Below are 20824 nucleotides of genomic sequence, written 5' to 3'. Positions count from 1 at the left end.
CTCCGAAATGACAACCCTAGCTGAAATTCGCGCATCACCGTCTCCACGCCTCTCACACGCGTGTGAGCGTGCGTGGGAAGCTACTGGGAAGTTTTCACGCATGCTCACACGCGTGTGGCCCTCCAGTTTGGTCCTCCGGGGCTCCGCTCTTGCCTGGTTTGCTCTTTAAGCTCATCTTTTGGTCCTATTTGCTCTCGGGGCTCCTGTTTTACTTCTTTTAAGCTAAAAGTAGCTTATGTGCATCAGTTAGTGATTTTCAAGCATTTACGAACATTATTTACCAAGTAAGGATGCTATAGATGCGATAAAACACCCTAAAATGTGATTGAAATAAGGGTATCTCGGAGTCTTATCAGCTGCGGACAGTGCTAACAAGGAAGAACACGTTTACCAGGATTGAGTACAAGGATGATCCTACTATCTTTGCCTGGGAATTGATTAACGAACCTCGTTGCTTGACCAATCCTTCAGGTGATACCCTCCAAGTAAGTTTTTGTGTCTTTATCCCTGTTGCAACCTGAAGAGTTTTCAACACAGAAGATTTAAGCCTCTGAATTACATATTAGAGCACAGAGAGGCAAACTAATTCTTATATTCCTTTATCCTTAGTTGGATTTTATTAATCAAAAGTCATAGAATTGCAGGATTAGATAGAAAAAATGTCAACTTTTATAAAATCAATTGACAGGAATCATTTGCTAACTATGGGAAGATAGATCTTCTCATGACAAACTTTAAGTTTGGGAACAGAGAAGACACTGAACAAATTCTGACTCTGGAGATATTCAAGCTTCTGAAAATCACTGGGATATCTATACACAGCAATATGTCTCCAGAAGAATGCATTGCCTGGTGGAAAGATGGAGTAATTGATGGTGAGTTCGTGGGGGAAGCCTACAGGAACTACAGGCATCTAGACGTCACAGAAGAATACTTAAGCCTGGTAAATCCGAAAGACCCCATCAAGACACGAGAAGCCATTAACAAGAAAAGGAAAGCCAACAAGAAGTAAGCTCTCGTGGTCCAAACTCCATCTCATTTCAATGTATTGATATCTATGTTGTTCTTGGTCTTATTTCTTTCAATCTTGTCTACTAAACTCTACTTTGTAAACATTCCCTTCTTATAATCGTATATATCTTTTGCTGGGGGTGTTGCGTGAGTTATATTATTCATAGTTTAGTAGAGTATTTTGTCAAACTTACCATATGCGCTGAAAAATAAAATCCTTGTTAATTCTTTCTATCAAATCAGCCACATAGAGTAAGTATAAGTGTTGGCATCATCAAAAAGGGGGAAATTGTTAGGAACATCATGTAATAGGTTTTGATGATACCAACTGTTAAGTAGAAATCCCCAAGTCTCGATGCATAGGCAAAAACGCTGTAAGTTCGACAAGTAAACCAAGAGCGAAAATACAACCGAGTAACTTTGAGCTCAACTCGGAAAATATTTAAGCTTGAGGTAAATTTGTTTGAACATCTTAGAAGTCTCGTGTATTGTAATCATATAGACAGATCAGAAGAAGGCATGGGACAACACTGGAGGAATAAGGGTCTGCGAGACATCAACTAAGTCTCGAGACATAATCAGAGTTCGAGAGGTAGAACCTCTCGATACAGTTATCCAGTTCGAGACATAAACAGAGTTCGAGAGATAGACCTCTCGATATTTGAGTTCGAGACATCAAGCGATCAAGATATCAACCTTGGTCTCGATACACTAACAATTCTCCAACAAAGCTGAAGGACGGTCATACTTAAAGTCTGGAGAAGAAGAATATCATGGAGATGGAATAATGAAGAGGTGCCGAACGTGAAGATTTCAAAATGGGCGGAAATGGATGACACGTCAGATTTCCACCACAAACGGTCAAAAGGTGCACCAATGCTGAAGTGGTCTGATTCCCTACAAACAAGGAATAATGGGAATATAAAAAGAGTAACTTTTACCAAAAGACGAAAGTGGAGCATGGACTCAAGAAAAGTGAACTATGGAACATTCACTACAAGACAAAGAGGTTCAAGTTACAAGATCACCACTCCATGAAATATGCTGAAAATATGCAAGACCCATGATCAGCATGGGAGACAAATTTCAAACGGAATAATTTTCCCTCCAACGGAATTATTCCTCTACTCTCATATATAAGGACGTAAAGACACAGAAGAAAAAAAAACAGGGAAGTAAAGAGAAGGGGTTCGAAATTCTTAAGAAGTGTCTGTCTAAAACGTTCAAAGTGCAAAGTGGTTAACTTGGAATATCATCCTGATATTCAAAATAGCGAGAAAACACATCTTAGTGTTTCAAGAGAGTTACAAAGCTTAAACTGTTATACATCCAGAAGGTGACCGAAGCTGCTCTACATTGAAGTTGATTCAACGATAGCTTGTGGTCAGATTGGAGTCTGTTACATTCAACTGTGACAACCAAAAACACCTTGCTTTGGATTAAGCAAGAGAGGTGGAGTAACCTGGCAGCTGTCCGAGTGAAAGAAACCTGAGGCTTGACGCGGGCTTGGTGATCAAAGGTCAAGTGCTCGAGAGGTGGAGTAACAAGAAGCGGGGCGAAAAACCTGAGGCTTGAGGCGGGCTTCGTGATCAAAGCTCAAGCGCTCGATATTGTACTAAATAAGGGAAGTTTTTAGTGCAATCCTTCCAGGGAGTTTCTGGAAGAAGAGTGGACGTAGGCGGGTTGGCCGAACCACTTAAAAATCTCTCTTGCATTTACTTACTGTTTTTATCTCTCGCTAACCTCTCGATTGCACTGCATATAAACTCACTTCTCGAACTAACTCAAACTCGTGCTAACTAAAAGGGGATAACATTTCCGCTGCGCATAAAACTTTGTCTTCACCTCGTGAGGTATCGAACCTAAACATCCTAAGTTCAATACACACGAGAGGTTGAAAAGATTTGCAAAATCTTATACAAGTCTATTCACCCCCCCCTCTAGACTTGTACCCCATCCCCTTGGGACCAACAGAACGTATCTGGTCGGGATTACGACGAGGGCGACGACGCGGTCAGCGAAAGTTTTTCTTATTCAACGGGAGGCTCCACCTTCAACTAGATTGACGTAAGTGGAGCACGTCTCCCCCAACGCCGAGGAAAACGAGGGGCAAGTGGAGCACGTCTCCCCCAACGCCGAGGAAAACGAGGGGCCGCTACGACACGTCTCCCCCAACGCCGAGGAAAACGAGGGGCCGCTACGACCCTCGGCTTCTACCGAGGACGTCAGCTCGGGGCCGCTACGACCCTCGGCTTCTACCGAGGACGTCAGCTCGTCGGGCCGAGGCAAGTCGCCACGAGTAGTGGTCTCGAAGATGTTTCCTCACCTCAACCCCCGCATCGTGGAGGAAGTTACCGTCTCCATACGCCGGAAGGGCGTCCCTCGAGAGCTACAAGCCCCAGGGCAAACCCTGGGCCCCGAGGCCTCATCCCGACGTCGTGCACTCCCGGCCCCGGGCGAAGCGAGTTCATCGGCACTGAACCCCCGCCAACCGTCAGCGTCACACGCCCCAGCGGTAGCCAGCTTGTCGGACCCTAACCTAGCAGAGGCCGATCAAACCGCCGACAAGCCTTCCGCGACCCGAAGGAAGATGCTCTTCCTGAACAGCGAGGTCGTTCAGCAGCAGAAGTGCTTGCTCACCCGAGCCGAGACCGACGAAATCCACGCATTACTACGGGGTCGTATCTCCTTTCCTTCTTGCTTTCTTGAAGTACTACGAGGTCCTTCCGAGGCAGATTATTCTGAACTCTCATCGGATGATCGCGTGCTTTCCCTAGATCTGTACTCGGCACGGGCTGATTTGCACGATGGAACTGTTCAACTTCCTTTACGCCGTCAGGCCTGTCTCGGCCAAACACGGCGGGGGTTATTTGATGCTTCAGTCCCGAGGGCACCATTGCACTCTCACCAATGTGCCCGACAGTAACAAGGGGTGGAAGAACCGGATACTCTCGGTTGAGTATAAGTGGAAGTTACCGGACCCCCGAGTATGGTCTACACACTTCACCGAGCATAGCTTCCCCAAGCAGACCCGAGCTCTCACTGACGCGGCCGCGAAGATCTCCTCGGAGGTGTACGACTACCTCATCTTCCGCACCCCGGAGGATTACAAAAACGCCAACCTCGAGCCCCCCGACTACGGCTGTAGTGAAAAGTACGAGCCGGTGCCGGTCGTCGTTCCAGTCGTCAAAGGTTCAGCGGCCGAGCCGAGTAAGGTCAACGAGATTGCTACTTTTGCAGGTTCATCGGTTTTATCGTCCAATCATTCAAACTAATCCGTTGTTACTTGTGTAGGTATGTCGCCCGACAGAGCATTCGTTGCCCCGGCCGCCGCCCCTCGCCCCAAAACGAAGGTGGCCCTTGGTGCGAAGAGAGCCGCCGCCAAGCCAACCGCCGAGCCGCCGATCATCGACGTTCCTAACCCAGCTCCTACTGACGCCTCATCGGGTGGAGCCGCAGCCCCCGACCTTCCAGTCACTCTCGGCCCAAGTCGGCGAGGGAAAGAAAAGCGCCAAGAGGCAGAGATTGAGGAGGTCCTCACCCTGAAACGTACCAAGCACTCTTCCAGCACCCGACCTTCCGATCTCCACGAAGGCTTGCGAGAGAGGGACGCGCTAGCCTCTAACCTCGTTGACCAGATAAGGGACAAGGTGCCCGGCATGGAGACCATTATGGGGTGGTCGTGCAACCGGCTCGGTGAGCAGATTGCCGAGGATATCCTCCGGGTAAGTTTTTGTTATCGAGGTATTATATCACCCTTCGAGCGGGTGCAGGTACCTAACCTTCTTCGCCCTCTTCAGCTCACACACATGACGACCGACCTCTTCAGCCGGGCTCGGGCCTTGGAAGGCATCCGAGAAAAAGAGGTCGTCCCCCTCCAGAAGCAAGTCTCCGCGGCCGAGCGGAGGATTCAAGAGCTGGAAAAGGAGCTCGCAGCCGCCGAGGACCGAGCTGAGAAAGCCGAGAAGAAACTCGGCGAGGCCGAGGGCCGAGCCGAGAGGGCAGAGCAGGCCAAAAAGGAGGCCATTGACAAGATGAAAGACGCCAACAGCCTTGCTCGGTTTATCTGCACCGATGAGGCCATAGCCAAGGAGTTCCTCACCGCCTTCATCAACACGGAGGTCGGGGATAAGCTCACATGGGTCTATGGGCAGTGGGCCTTTTCTTCGGGCTGCCGAGCCATACAGGAGCAGGTTCACTCGGCCCTGACCGAGGGCCTCGAGGAGACTGATCTCCCAGTCGTGCTGGCGCTGCTTCCCAGCGAAGTGGCCGACCCCGGCCCTAGGCCCTACTCCAAACCAGGTCCTTCGGAATGAACGACCGGTGGGGGAGTTTTGTAGCATTTTGAACGCGCGGAGCTCAGCCCGCTATGTGCCGAGCACCTCAAACCGCTTTTCTTAATAAAACTTGGTTTTTGCTTCGTACGCTGATTATTATTGTTATTGCATGATCGGGCGCCTTGCTCCCATCGGCCTCGAAGGCCATAAGGTCGGCAGACCAACATAATCGGGCACCTTACTCCCGAGATGGGCACTTGCTCCCATCGGCCATTGAGGCCATAAGGTCGGCAGACCAACATAATCGGGCACCTTACTCCCGAGGTGGACACCTTGCTCCCATCGGCCTCGAAGGCCATAAGGTCGGCGGACCAACATAATCGGGCACCTTACTCCCGAGATGGGCACCTTGCTCCCATCGGCCTCGAACCTTGGTTCAGAGCAACGATGTCTAAACAAACTGAGCCGAAGCTCTCCATTTAACCAACATAGACTCATTACATTAGGGGGTGCTTCTTTTGGCCCGATTACATAATCCATCATCCTAATTAATGGTGAAAAAGCACTAAATGTTCCGAGTTCCAAATCCGATCGACCGGCCTCCCCGTGGTGGTTTCCAACTTGTAGGTACCAGGTCGGATTACGGCAGAGATGACATACGGCCCTTCCTAGGTTTGTGCGAACTTTCCGCCATCATTTGGCCGGCTGGCTTTCCGCTCTCGGAGAACGTAATCTCCCACCTGGAAGTACCTCGGCAGAACTCGAAGGTCACGGGACTGCTTTATCTTGCTCTGATACTTAACTATTCTCCGGGCTGCGACCTCCCTTCTTTCCTCCACGGCGTCAAGCTCTACGATCATCATTCGCTCGTTGTTAGCCTCATCATAACCTCGCTCGCGAGATGTCGGGATCCAGGCTTCGATCGGCAGCCAAGCTTCAGCTCCGTACACCAGTGCAAAGGGGGTTTCCTTGGTGGCCTCCCGAGGAGTCGTCCGATACGCCCACAGTACGTAAGGCAATTCATCTGCCCAACTTCGGCCGGCATCAAACAGCTTCTTCTTCAATCCATCTAGGATCGTCCGGTTCGCGTTCTCGACCTGTCCATTCCCTTGGGGGTATGCCACAAACGATCGGATGGACTTCGTGCCGACCGTAGCTAGAAAGTTTTGAAAATATTGGCTCTCAAACTGCCTCCCATTGTCCGTGATCAGGTGCACGGGAACTCCGAAGCGGGCGATGACGTTCCTCCATATAAAGCGCGCGCACTGCTGGGCCGTTATGGTCGCCAAGGGTTCCGCCTCAATCCACTTTGAAAAGTAGTCGATAGCCACGATCACGAACTTTTTCCGAGCTGCCAACATCGGGAACGGACCTATGATGTCCACCCCCCAGCGAGCGAATGGGATCGCTGTGCTGATCGGTTGGTCAAAGGTCGCTGGCCGACCGGGAGTCTTTGCGAATTTCTGACAAGGCTCGCACGCTCTGACAAGGCTTTCACAATCCAGTTGGATGGACGGCCAGTAATATCCCATAACCATGATCCGGCGTGCAAGCGACCTGCCCCCCTAATGTGCCGAGCACAGGCCCGAGTGCAACTCCTTCATGACTATATCTGCCTCGAACGCGTTTAAGCACCTCATCAGTGGGCCCCCATAGGATCGTCGGTATAGACGGTCATCCACGATCTGAAATCTGGGCGCTCGGAGCCTCACTTTGCGCGCTCGGTCCTCTTCTTCAGGCATTTTCCCATCTTGGAGGTATTCTTTAAGGTCGATGATCCATGGGTCCTGTTCCACCCCGACCGGCTCAACTTCAAAGGAGTCGATGCATGGCGCAACCGCTTCCTCGATGTGAGCTATCTTCGATATATGCTCAGGGGCCTCATGTACCAGCCGAGACAACATGTCTGCATCAGCGTTGTCGGACCTAGGAATGTGGGTGAGTTCGTGGGCTTCAAATTGTCGCAGGACGGCCAGCACTCGATCTTTATAGATCATCAGCTTATCTCCGTTGGTGACGAACTCACTGTTAACCTGCCCAACGACCAGAGCGGAATCCGTCTAAGCTCGGATGGCCTTCGCGCCTAGTTGTCTTGCCCGCAGCAGTCCGGCGATTAGGGCCTCGTACTCGGCCTCATTGTTTGTCGGCGAGAAGTGGAGAAAAATGGCATAGTAAGCCTTGAAGCCCTCGGGGGTCGTGACGACCATCCCTGCTCCCGCTCCCTTCTTCCCGCTGGACCCGTCGGTACTAACTTCCCACCATTCAGGGGCATGGGGACTATTCTGGTCGGCTTCAGTGTCTCGCGCGGTGCATTCCACCATGAAATCAGCTAGAGCTTGGGCCTTAATGGACGGTCGGGGTTTGTACTCCAAAGCGAACTGCGTCAACATCATGGCCCACTTAACCAGGCGTCCCGAAGAGGTTGAGGTCCTGAGGATGGCCCCAATCGGCTGATCTGTTAACACTCGGATATTCCGACCTTGAAAATAAGGCGTCAACCGTTTCGCTGCAGTGACTAGCGCAAACACCACTTTCTCCAGCCGAGTGTATCGGAATTCCGGTCCCTGCAAGGCAGGGCTGACATAGTATACCGGTCACTACACTCCTTCATGATCAACTCGGCATAAGACCGCACTGACGGCCCGATCTGAAATAGCTAGATATACCTCCAGGTCTTCCCCTAGCTCAGGCTTCGATAGGACGATCGGGGATGCCAAATAAGCTTTGAGATCTTTGAAGGCCGCCCGGCTGTCATCATCCCAGGTAAAGTCGTTGGACCTTTTCAAGATTTTGAAGAAAGGGTGAGCTCGGTCCGCTAGCTTGGAGAGGAATCGGCTGAGCACCGCCAGCCGGCCGGTGAGTTGTTGCACTTCCCTAACGCTGGTCGGGGGCTTCATATCCAAGATGGCTCGGATTTTGGCCGGGTTCGGCTCTATTCCCCGTCTGGTCATCATGTAGCCCAAGAACTTCCCAGTCTGTACGGCAAAAGTGCACTTCTTTGGGTTCAACCTTAACCGATGTTCCCGCATGACTTGAAAACACGCTCGGAGGTGGCCCGGATGGTCGGCTCGAACAGCGCTTTTAACGAGCATATCGTCGATGTAAGCTTCCATAGATCGTCCCAGCAGTCCCTCGAACACCGAATTAATCATCCGTTGGTACGTAGCCCCCACGTTTCTCAATCCGAACGGCATCACTCGGTAACAGTATAACCCGTCCAGTGTCGAAGGCCGTCTTCTCCTCATCGGCTTCGGCCATCATGATCTGATGGTATCCTTTGAAAGCATCCATGAAGCTCATGAGTTCCGCCCCCGCTGTCTCGTCGACCATCTGATGAATGCTTCGGAGCGGGTACGGGTCGAGGGGAAATGCGCGGTTGAGGTCGGTTTAGTCGATGCACATCCGCCAAGCCGAGGGCTTGGGCACCAGGACTACATTCGCGACCCATTCCGGGTACATAACCTCTCGGATATGACCTGCCGAGAGCAAGGCCTTTAGTTTCCCTTTAACGAACTCGCGTCGGTCGACGGATAGGTGCCTTTGCTTTTGTTTAACAGGCTTGGAGGTCAGACTGACGGACAGCCGATGGCATATGACGTCTCGGTCGATTCCAGGCATGTCATCCGGGCCCCAGGCAAAAATATCGGCGAACTCTCGCAGCACGATAAGGATCGATCGCCTTAAGTCCGGGTCAAGAGACGTTCCAATTCTGATGCATCGTTCAGGTCGCTCCAACTCCAAGGGCACTTCTTCTACGGGCTCAGAGGGCCCAGGCTGCTCCTTCTTCTCCTCATCTTTTCGTCGGGCAATGGTGTTCACACGAGACGTGCTCGCGGCTTGCTTCTCCACTGCCCGGACGTAGCACAATCTGGCCGACCGTGGATCTCCCCGAACTGTCCCAACACCTTCTGGGGTCGGGAACTTCATACACAGATGAGGCATGGAGATGATTGCCTTCATCTGAGCTATCCCCGGGCGTCCCAAGATGACGTTGTGCACACATGCCAGATTGACAACGATAAACTCCATCTCTACTTTCAAAATTTTTGGATAGACTCCGACCTCCACCGGGAGAATGACCCTTCCCTCAAGGTGGACCATATCGCCCGTGAAACCCGACAGCGGTGTTCGGACCGGCATTAGTGCTGATCTCTCAATTTTCAGCTTTTGAAAGGCCTCTAAGTACAGCACATAACGCTGCTACCAGTGTCTACCATCACCCTTCGGACCTCGGCTCCACAAATGTCAACAGTGATGACTAACGCTTCGGCAGAATGATCTCCTCCAAGGGGAAGGTCTCGGTCGGTGAAGGTTATCGGCTCGTCTTTCATTCTCTTCTCAGGTTGACTAGTGCTGATCGAACATACAGGCAAGTCCCTCGACCAAGCTCGTCGGCGCTCCGAGTTGTCGCCCCCCTCCGGCCCGCCGAAGATAACGTGAATGATCTGTTTCGACGCAGCGGCAGGTGGGTCATGGTCGGGATCTGGTCCCTTATCCTTCTTCTCTTTGTCAGATCTCTTGAAGTATTTCTTCCACCCCCGGCGTCGGTTCTTCTTCTTCTCGGCAGCGAACTGCGCCAATTCTCCCGAGCGCAAGAGGTCTTCGATCAGCCCTTGCGCCAATTCTCCCGAGCGCAAGAGGTCTTCGATCAGCCCTTTGAGGACATGGCACGAGCGCAAGAGGTCTTCGATCAGCCCTTTGAGGACATGGCATGAGCGCAAGAGGTCTTCGATCAGCCCTTTGAGGACATGGCATTCGTCAGTCTCGTGCCCCCGCAGCCCTTTGAGGACATGGCATTCGTCAGTCTCGTGCCCCCGGTTCCTGTGATAGGCGCAGTATTTGTCCTTGTCAGGGCCATCTCTCGCCGGGGCCAAAAGTTGAATCATATTGCAGGACTGAGCGTACTCCAAGATCTCCCCGATTGGCCTCGATAAGGGAGTATAGATCGGATTCCCATCCTGATCCTTCCTTCTGGGATCGGGTTGTCGTCTCACATCTCTCCGACCTTGCCCTCCGGTCTCCAACAGGCGCTTGGCAGCGTTGGCTTCTTCGCCTCCGGTCTCCAACAGGCGCTTGGCAGCGTTGGCTTCTTCGGCCACCGCGTGATCGAGGCGCTTGGCAGCGTTGGCTTCTTCGGCCACCGCGTGATCGGCCATCCTCTTCAAGGCTTCTTGATAAGTGTTCGGATGATGGAGAACGAGGTCCTAATATAAAGGCCCCGCCCGTAGCGCAGAGAGTAGTAGGTTGACCACGGTGCGATCGTCTACCGGCTCTATCTCCGCCACGGCGGCCTTCAACCTTTCGCTAAAAAGGGTCAGGGACTCGCCTTCTCGTTGCTTGGCCTTCTCCAGGGAAGTGAAGTGTTACTTGGCAGCCCGAGAGATCGCAAAACGGTGGATGAATTTCCTCGCCAGCTCAGCGAAATCGGCAATGGATCCTGGTTCGAGTGATGCGAACCACTCGGCCGCCCGACCAGTCAAGGTCGAATAGAACGCTCGGCACATTACCGCATCAGACACCCCCATCATCAGCATGTTTCCGTGGTAAGAGTTAATGTGTTCTTCCGGATCAGTTCGCCCAGAATAATCTTTACTTCCCGGCACACGAAGGTCCATTGGGTATGGCTGGTCCATGATGTCCTGAGTGAACGGAGCCCGGAACAGATTGCTTTCCATCCCTCCGGGGCCGGCCTCAGCCTGTTCTTTTTTCCATTTGTTGAACTCTGCTCGTACTTGGTCAAGCACCCCCCGAGCCAAGTCCCGACTGGTCCTAGTGTGGCGATCCTTCTTCGGCTTCACATACGAAGAGCTCGTTTCGCTGGAATGGCTAGTTGTTGAGATACTCATTGATTGAGGTCTTCGGGTAATGCGTCCTCGTGGTCAGAGATTGGGGTCGTCGATCCAATCAAAAGCGCTGGTTCGCGTTTGCGATGCCTCTGCCTGTGGCACCCCCCTAGGCCGGTCCGACGTACTGAGCCGAGACAATGCCGGCCTCCGAGCCGGTGCCGTGGGCATAGTTTCGGACACACGGGATCGTCGCTCGGATTGGGAGCGGTGCAGCGCAGGTGAGACAGCAGGGATTGTCTCGGCAGTCGTCGCGTCCGGCCTAGTAGGCATGGTGGGATACATCGGCTGCATAAGTGGGTAGCTATACGGCTGCGGGTAGAACCTCGGGGAAGTCGGCCACCACTGCATGGTTGGGTCCATCGGGTATTGGTACGGCATCGGTCCACTAGGCATAGGGTACTGGTAGGGGACCGAGCCCCCAGGCATAGGGAAGGGAATGTCTTGGTGGATGGCGTTCACCGCCTCTGGTGGTGGCACCCCGGCCATGTTGTTGGGATCCACTCGAGAGCTCAAGTGAGAGCGGAGATCGTAGTTATCATCGGCTTCTTGGTTATTGAAGAAATCCATGTTCGGATACATGAAGGCACTGTCGCAAAGTATAGCTTCTAAGTCGCGGTCCCCACAGACGGCGCCAAAATGATATTGCAAAATACGGGCACCAAGGAAAACCGGAAAACACGATCTTTTATTAGCTCAAGGATCCAAACCCGGCTACAAGTCAAGAAGTGCTCAAAGTGCTCGGTAGGTCGGCAGTGGGCTTCTCTACTGTCCGAGCTCCCTTTAAGTCTTAGTCTAGAAACAGCCAAAAGATCCTCTCTCTCCTCATAAATGCGCTATTTATAAGGGAGAAAAGTGCGGGTTGCCGGACCTCCGGCATGGCGGGAACGTGGCGCGCATGCGCCCGCCTCATTCTACGCCCAAGCGGGAAGGAGTACGTGGCAGTCCTTGGCACGCCGCGTCGTGAGCCCGTCGGGGGCACTGTTCGGCCCGTGACGGCCGAGCCCATGTCAGCCACCCGACCAACCGACTCCCCGACCGCACAGCCTCCGACCGGGTCCGAAGTGCATCCGACCGGTCCTGGAGTATATTCACTATCAAGCCCAATTCTAGTTTATTGATTACAAAAGTAGCTGAACTGAATTCTTGAGTGCATTGCCAATTAATCTCTTGGTTAATTGTTTATCTCTAATTTTGATATTGTTAGAGCATCAAGATTGCAATATCCCTAATCTGACCCATTCTTTTAGCGTATAGTTTTTCCCTTATTTTGTTTACATATTTTATTTTATTTCCATTCCTTAATCTTAGTTAGCTTGGATTCTAGTGAATTCCAAGACTTTAGTGCCTAGAATTCTACATATCGTACAAGTATGTGTCATAGTCTCAATCCTCAGCGGAACGACATTTACACCCTCTTTTTACTATCACCATTTTACTCATCACAATTTTGGAGCCGTTTTCGGGGAGTGGTTTATCTGGTTGTATTGTGGGTTTGTTTTATTTCTAGCATTTGAGTTAGTAAATTCTTAGGAGATCAAATTTTTTTTATTTTATTTTATTTAATCACTATTTTTTTTCAAAAAAAAAAAATTTGTTGCTAATGTGTCTGCAAGTCTATTTCTTTTGATTTGATTGAAAGGGATGTCACATGATGGATCAAGAATTCACTTATGAGGGCAACCAATATAATGGATATGGAAATCCTTGCACAACTCAAGCCCCACCTTCTAACCATTACTATGATGCTCAATCCCAAAATTTTTATCCACCCCCAAAACTCATACTCTCAATACACTCCACACTACCAATATACTTACCCACCACAAGATTACTCTCCAAATCCATACCCCTCACCCATTCATTACACAGCATACCCCCAAAACACTCATTCTCCATATGAGCACCACACTTGTTCACAAAATGTTGGGAGGTATGAATTAGATGATGAAACCTTAGCATTGGCTAGGCATTGGGGAGTCACTATTGTTCCCGATGATGACATTGAGGATGATGGATATCCCATGAGACACAGTGAGGTAGTATATGCCAATAATCAATGGGAACCTCAAGAGCCATTCTATCAAGAACCTCCATAAGCAAGTCAACTTATTGATTTGGAGACGAGCTCCATGATGAATAACATAATCATTCAAATGAACATGTTACAATCTCAATTGGAGGATCTTAAGGCTCAAGGAAAAAGTTTGACAACTCAAGAACCCATTTAAGGTTCAAGTCCTTATGAAGATGTTATACATGAGTTGTTCACGCCAAGTGAAGGTGGTGATGAAGAGGAGAGTGAGGATGAAGATGGTGATGATGAGAAAGTGAATGAGGGAATTGAAATGGAAACTTTGAATTTGGAAGAAAGTGTGGAGTTACAAGGGAATGGTGACAAAGAGAAAATTAAAGGTGGTCCGAGTGAAGAAGTGCTCAAGAATGATATAGTTGATGAAATTTGTGGCACAAACGAGGTATGTCTTTCATTTAATGACACTCCCTTGGGTGAGAACTTTAGACTAACTTGGGAACTGGGAGGTGTCAATGTTTTTGAATGTCGAGGCCTCCATTGGCCAATTTTCATGTCCAAGGATTCTTATTTCATTTTAGTGCATAACCATCTATGAACTTCATTAGCCATAGCAACACTATTATTATCACCTAGTTAATATAATTATTGTCGTAATCATAATTAAACAATAATCACTATTATTAACATCTAATAATCCCTTCATCATCATAGTCCCATTATTAATTTTCAACAATCATCTCATCATAATTATCATCCTTTATTAACTCATAATCCTCTAATCACCACTTAATCAAAATCCCTTAGTCACTCATCATCAACTTTAACTTAACCCTCATCTTTAATCATTTAATTTCCTTAATCCCCTTGTTGACCTTGCCATCATCAACTACTAATCATTCCATCATTACCATCAACCATATTCATCATTATAGTCAACTAATTACAGTTTAATCACTTCACCAACATATTAAGCATCACCTATCATATAATAATTCCTCAATCATTAGGCAATAACATCATCATTAGCACAATATTCAACAATATCAACCTTAATCCATGACTGATTCATACTCTAACAACCAACTTTAAGCATTAATCACTTCATCATTAATCCTTAATCAATGCCAAAATCAACAACATTTGCACTTAAACATCTCATCAATGTACTGCAAATCCAACCTAAATCATCAATAATTCAATAATACTTACCAACAACCTCCAAAGATTACCGCTATAGGGTACCACCACCGTGAACCACCACTCACCGCTGCTCGCTGCCACTGTCCGCCGGAGAGGAGGGAGATGCAGTCGCTCGTCGCCGCCGCCTGGACTGCCTTGCCACCACCGCCGTGCGTCGTTCGTCGGAGATAAGAGGGAGCGAGAGAGATGATTGAGATAGAGAGGAAGGACGAGATATGAGAAGCTGCTGGCTTTGGTTAATTTGAAATGAACATTCTAGATTGGTGTAATGTACATAAGCATATATTTATACTTAGGGTTAAAGTTTATTTTGGACTTACAACAATTGGGCTAAAGCTTGGGCTAAAAATGTTTTTGGACATAAACAAGATCATTGGAATTAAGAGATTACAAATCATTTGGGCTAAAGTTTTGTTTGGGTCCAAACTTAGGCTCAAAACAATAATATAAGAGTCACAGGTTTGTCTCATATAAACTTTTGGGTCAAAATTTTGATAAATAAATTTATCCCTTAAATAGGGCTTTTAAAACCATAGATAAATATATAAATATTTCCTACCAAATCATTTAAAATAAAGATTTTAAAATATTTAATTATACTCTTGCTTTACTAAAGTTTTCTTGTAGAAAATTAAATTACATATATAGTTTTATTTTAAAAGCTTAATAAAATAGGAGTTCGGAGTAAATGATTTTGGATAATAAAGTTATAAGGTATAAAATAATTTATTTGAATTTTGAAGCAAAATAATTTGATTTTGAAAGTATTTGGGTTAAAATATTTAGGACTGAAAAATAAAATTTTATTCTCAAGAGTATTTTATTGAAATAAAAATTATTTAAAATATCGGGGTGTTACAATCCACCCACCTTGAAAAAAGCTTCGTCCCCGAAGCTAAAAGTATTTTAAAGATAGTAAGTCAAACCAAAATGGGAATAAGTTGGAGGAAAACATTTAAGAAAACACGCTTGAATTTTAAAGAGGTTTGATTTCACCAAGGAAAAGAGAGTGAGAAGTCGGGGGCGTTTACTAACAGGAAATTTTCAAGAAATTTTTCAGATTTGAAAATGAAAAACAGGAAATGCGTTTACTAAACTATGTTCCAATTTTCAAATTTGAGAAAAATTCTCCATTATAGAAGAAATTAGAGACTCAGTAAAAACTTGTTCTCAAATTAGGAAATCACACGGGTGAACAGTAACCTCTAACCATCGATTCCTGGCCGCATCATATTTCTTCTTCTTTCTTCCTCATTTTTTTTCTAGCTTTCTTCTTCTTTCTTCTTCATTTTTCTTCTGCACTTTCTTCTTCTCTCTCACAACCACCCTCACTTTTTTCTTCTCTTTCACAACTACCCTCTCATAGTTTCAATTCCCCTCAAAGTCCCCTCAATCGCTCACCATCGGAGTCGGTACTCCATACTCAGCGACGACGAGCCTAGGGTGGGCGGTGACGGTAGTCCGATCTTCGCCACATTGAACAGCTTAGACTCCGGTTCCAATTCTTTGCAAGTGCGTTGCAGTTCAATTTGATGCCTGAAGATCAGAGAACAATTGCTAAGGCTACGCTGGTTTAGAAATTGCGGGATGCAATCCATCGGCTGAAACTGAGATATGGGTTTGGACAGCTATACAAGAAGATTGAATCGAGCCAGGTGGAAGCCACTAGGTTTGCATTAATATGGATCTGAAGATTTTTGTTTTTATTTATCTGTGTGGTTTAGGATATGCAAGAACAATGCTCAAAGATGAATTTCTGGGTTTGAGTAATTTCTGGTGTTTATTTTATTTGAGGGCAGGTGTTGGGTTCTCTTATGGTTTATTTCCCTTCCAGAATGTCTGTTTGCTTTGAGTTCTAATGGCCTCTGTAAGTAAGAGCAGTGTTTGGTTTAGGTTTAGGTTGTTTCTTGAGCAGCTTTTGTAGCAAAGGGACAAAATGCTTGGCTATTTGTTGCATCTTAGAGCAGCTTTTGAATGAAAACAAGTACGGGTGAATAATTTTTCAAAAACTGAAAACATAGAATAGAAAACTGAAAACAGAGAATAAAAAATTGAAAACAGTTTCCTGTTAGTAAACGGACCCCCAAGTTTTGAGTTCAGGAACAATAATTGTTTAAGAACAGCATTAAGATCATCGAGATTACAACTTTAGAAATAGGAATGCCACGTTGCCCACAATCATTTTGAAGAGGAACACAATGAGAGGTTTGGAAAATAGAAAGGATTCTCATCCAAAGGGTATTCGATTTAACAAAAAAAGGGAGATTCAGTCACAAAAGGAAACAACGAACTCAACTTCGAGCCAGGACTTCACAATTAGTCACAATTCCACTCTATATGTTTTGAACACTTTATTAACTTGAGCATTCAATGTACATAAATCACAAGGTTTTCCAAATTCTTCCTTTACTTTCACTTAAGCAGCCAAACAAACCAGCCCACATCCAAACTTCATTGCACTTAAATCATTCCAATTCCCCTTTTCTCAAACTTCAAATCTTAAGTAAATCTTCCAATATACAAAGAAACGTCACTTACTTTCTCAGAAAGATGCACACCTTCAGGGTGCAAAAGCCATAGTCGCAAGTCAACATCAGCAAGACACACAACACAAACACAACTTATAACTTAACAAACAAGGTAAGCACACAACCTCACCGTGAATTTTTAAAGAGTCTCAATTCCCTAAGTTTCCAAGCTTGTGTTTCTTTACACTTAGGTTCACAACACATAACCAACTTCTATTTCCAAATACTCATTACTTAGACTCCAATAGTCAACCTCATATGTCCTAAGGTCAACCTAGGCCCTTATAGTCAATTGTTAATACCCTAGGACCCTTCATCCCAAGGCTTTGATACCAACTGTAACACCCCCAAATTCTAATACATGATAAACCATAAATAAAAAATATTTCATACTAATCGTACTGAAAATAAATGCGAAAGCGGAAGCGAAGTCAAAACTATGGGGTGTTAACAGCCGAACCACTATAAAAAAAACACACACACACACACTCTCTCTATCTTTATGCTTCATTTTGCATATCATTCACGATCAAACTTAATATTTTACCAAACAAACCAAACGTGCAAAGAACGTCAGGGTCAAAACAATTATTTCCACTATGCATTCAAACTCTGAACGTTTCGTTAAGCTTACATCTCGGGTAGACTTTACATTCGTGAAGAATTTTCAAAAATTCTAGTGAGTCTATTTTCTAAACTCACTGTATAACTCTATCGGGACCAACAAATCAAATGCCATGGAGGTTCAAAACAAGGAGATTCTCTTAGAAACTCATGAACCGAATGTCGTAGAGGTTCAAAAGAAGAAGATTTGCCACGATTTCCACGAGTGTCACCAGCTTGGCCATAATAAGAGAAAGATGCTATGCTTGAACTATCCATTTGAAAGTATAAAAAATTAAAAATGATTGAAGTAGAAATGTAGAGTTGTAGAGATAAACAAAAACTTAAACTAAAGGAATTGAGAAGTATTGAGAGTTTAGAGAATGAGAGTATTGATAATTGTAGGAATATAAGTATTCAGGTTTCAAAGAATTAGAGTATTGAGACTTTGAGAGACTGAGAGTTGATTAAGAAAAATATTTGCTCAAGTCTCTAATTTATAGATTGGAAAAGTGAAAGCAGGGGTTGCATTGAACATGAAAGTTTGTAACTGTAGTGAAAATTTGTTTAAAATAGACCATTTGTAGTGCAGGCTGCACTATGAACGATCAATTTTACAAAATCAAATAATTAAAATTTTAACATAAAAGCCACAAATTTCAGAAGAAACTGTTTTACCGGTTAGTTCAAGCTACAACAGGCAGGCGTGCTTGCTGCATGCGTACACATATACTCTGGCGCCAGTGGCCTATATGAAACATTGAAAAGCCAAGGAGCACGTTTTGATTTTGGGCTTGTTTGGTTATCAGCGGTTAGATTTTAGCGTTAGCGGATTGTGTTAGCAGGGAATGAAGCCTTGAGGAGCCTCAAGGCTCCATTTTGAATCAATCAATTTGCCCAGCGATGCGCTGGGCAAATTATAAGTAAATATATTTTTTTTTATTATGTAAGGGCGTTTTGGGGAAAGTATTACTTTCCCCAAAACGCCAAATGCAAAACGCTGCTACAAGCAGCGTTTTGTAACTTGGCGGTTTGGAGTAAATCCGCTGCTCCAAACCGCCATTAACCAAACAAAGTTTTCAGCGTTTTGACTATAGTCTATAGTCAAAACGCTGAAAACGACGGATCCGCCAAAAATTGGCGGATCCGCCAATAACCAAACAAGGCCTTTGTCTTTTTAAATTTATAGAGTATTTTTTTATGGTTCTAAAATCGGGACCTTTTGAATTTAAGTTCTTAACGGAACCGGAATTGATCGCACGGTTCTGATTGGTTTTAATTTCTTTTACAAAGGACCACAAGAAGGTAAACCAGTGTAGGTTACTCATAGCTGACCGGCTCAAACCCGTGAGTTTGAGGATTGAACCTCCAACCTCTCGGCTGTAGGCACTCTTACCACCTAGCGGACAACTAATTGTACAAATTCTGATTCTGATTCGATTTAAACTGGACCATGGTCACACCTAACCGCACTACCTAGTAAAAGGAAGAAGAGTAGGAGGCAAATAGCACGTTTTTCCTTGGTCTATTTTACTCCCCTCTCTGCCACCCCCTTTGGGACTATAAACTAAACTTTCTCTGTTTGATGGCAAATATATATAAATTTTCTCCGTCTCTCTTTCCAGAAATCTCCTCAAGTTCTCTCTCTAGGTCCTTGGCCGAACAGCCATCATCCGCTGCTGTATAACCGCAACACCGCAGAACCCACCTCCCCAAAACCCCAAGATTTTGTGATCCTTTCGGCCGCTGATTTTCCTCAAAATTATTCTTTTCTCACCGCACATTTTGTATATTGTTTGCGTTTAATTTGTGTTCTGTGTAATCTATATATGTAATGGGAAAGAGAAAGAGGAAAACTGACCTTAACAAGACCCCTCCTCCTCCAGGTATAATAGAACCTGCAATTTTTTCTTTAAATGCTGTTGGTTTCCATTATTTTGGGTATTTTTCATTTCGAAGTTTTCTAAGTTGTACAAATATGCGATTGCCTTGTTGATGATCATTATTTTTGTAGATGACTTGATTTTTTTAATTTTTTATTTTTTTTCCTTTTGGGGATGGGTTGTTTCATTTGGTCTGGAGGGAGGCGGTTGGCGCACTTGCCTTGAACAATTGCTTGTTTATTTATGATTGCAATATGCAGATAAAGATTGGTTTCATGGGAAAGGTTTTAGTAAAATTGATAACTGCCCAACTCATTACGCTGTAGAGGATATCTCATTTCAATCCCCTATACTCAATGGTTTAACCTTTTTGGCTTTTAATTTAATCATTCCAAATTATCAACAAATATGATTGATATATCTTTGTATTGAACTTGGAGGAGAAGTACTAACTTTGAGAAATAAAAGAGAGAACAGATTGAAATGGTTCCATATGTGCTTATCAAATAAAATAAAAAAAAAAAAGGGGGGGGGGGGGGGGGGTGGTTACATATGCAGAGTATACTTACTAAGTACTTAGAATGAAGAGTTTATAAGTGCGTGCTTACATTGGATCAGATACAGTTGATTTTAGTATATGGATTCATATATATGTGGTAAGTGATAAGGCTATGCTAAGAACATTTTTCATCCCCGAACTGTTTCCCGTTTTACTTCATTTGCTTTGGGCTGCCACTAACATTTCATCCCCCTTCAATGTTAAATTACTCTCAGTCATGTTTGATGTACGTGTTCTTATTTTACACCTGGAATTGATATGACTACTAATCAAATTTTTAGTTTGTAGTATGCCTCTATGTTTCGGCGTTTTACATCATTTTAGTTTTGCATCATATTAGACCGATTGTTATATGGTATTGTTCTTCTATTTTAAAGTATATAGCTGTCTCTTTAGTCATCCATGACCTTCTTTCTGGAAGAAAGTTCTTTTCAATGCTATTCCTATCTTGTTCAAGAAAATATTCATAATTAGAAATGATATAATCCTAAAACTCAAGTGATAAACATTCTCTTCTTCGTCTCTCAATATTATTTCCATATCTTCTTTTTCATTTGAAATTATTGATCTTTTTAGTTATATTTTGATGCATATGCACAACCTTTATATGTTTCCTTCAAAGTTGATGACTGAGAGCTTTATTTTCTTTATCACAGACCTTATGCCACCGCCACCTGGAATGGGTTCATTAACAAAACAGGTTGGCTATTTATCCATTTTACTTGCATGTTTATATTTTTGTCGAATACTTTCAACTCTGGTTTTTTCTTCCCTTATATATTTAATAGTTAATTCAACTAATGCTTAACTACTGCATTGATTGCTACTCCTTAAGTGGTCATTCATCAAGGTTGACAAGTATGAATGGGTTTTTTTTTTTTTTTG

At 45.5% G+C, this 20824-nt stretch overlaps 1 protein-coding gene and 1 long non-coding RNA gene across 2 annotated transcripts in view; one reads left to right on the top strand and one right to left on the bottom strand.

The window, feature by feature from the left end:
• Positions 1–422: 422 nt before the first annotated feature.
• Positions 423–14610, bottom strand: LOC116021684. Its single transcript, XR_004099038.1, has 2 exons — positions 14376–14610; positions 423–517 (listed from the first exon to the last, which is right to left on the bottom strand). It is a non-coding gene; the product is annotated as an uncharacterized LOC116021684 (long non-coding RNA).
• A 4410-nt stretch (positions 14611–19020) lies between these two features.
• Positions 19021–20824, top strand: part of LOC116019737 — a 3343-nt gene continuing 1539 nt past the window's right edge. Inside the window, exons 1-2 of the mRNA XM_031260055.1 lie at positions 19021–19383; positions 20596–20639. Coding sequence (XP_031115915.1) covers positions 19332–19383; positions 20596–20639 — 96 coding nt within the window. The 5' untranslated portion in view covers positions 19021–19331. The remainder of the gene's footprint in view (positions 19384–20595; positions 20640–20824) is intronic.

The sequence above is a fragment of the Ipomoea triloba genome, chromosome 1 (genome assembly GCF_003576645.1).
Source record: "Ipomoea triloba cultivar NCNSP0323 chromosome 1, ASM357664v1".
NCBI lineage: Eukaryota > Viridiplantae > Streptophyta > Magnoliopsida > Solanales > Convolvulaceae > Ipomoea > Ipomoea triloba.
This window is presented reverse-complemented; position numbering and strand designations above follow the sequence as displayed.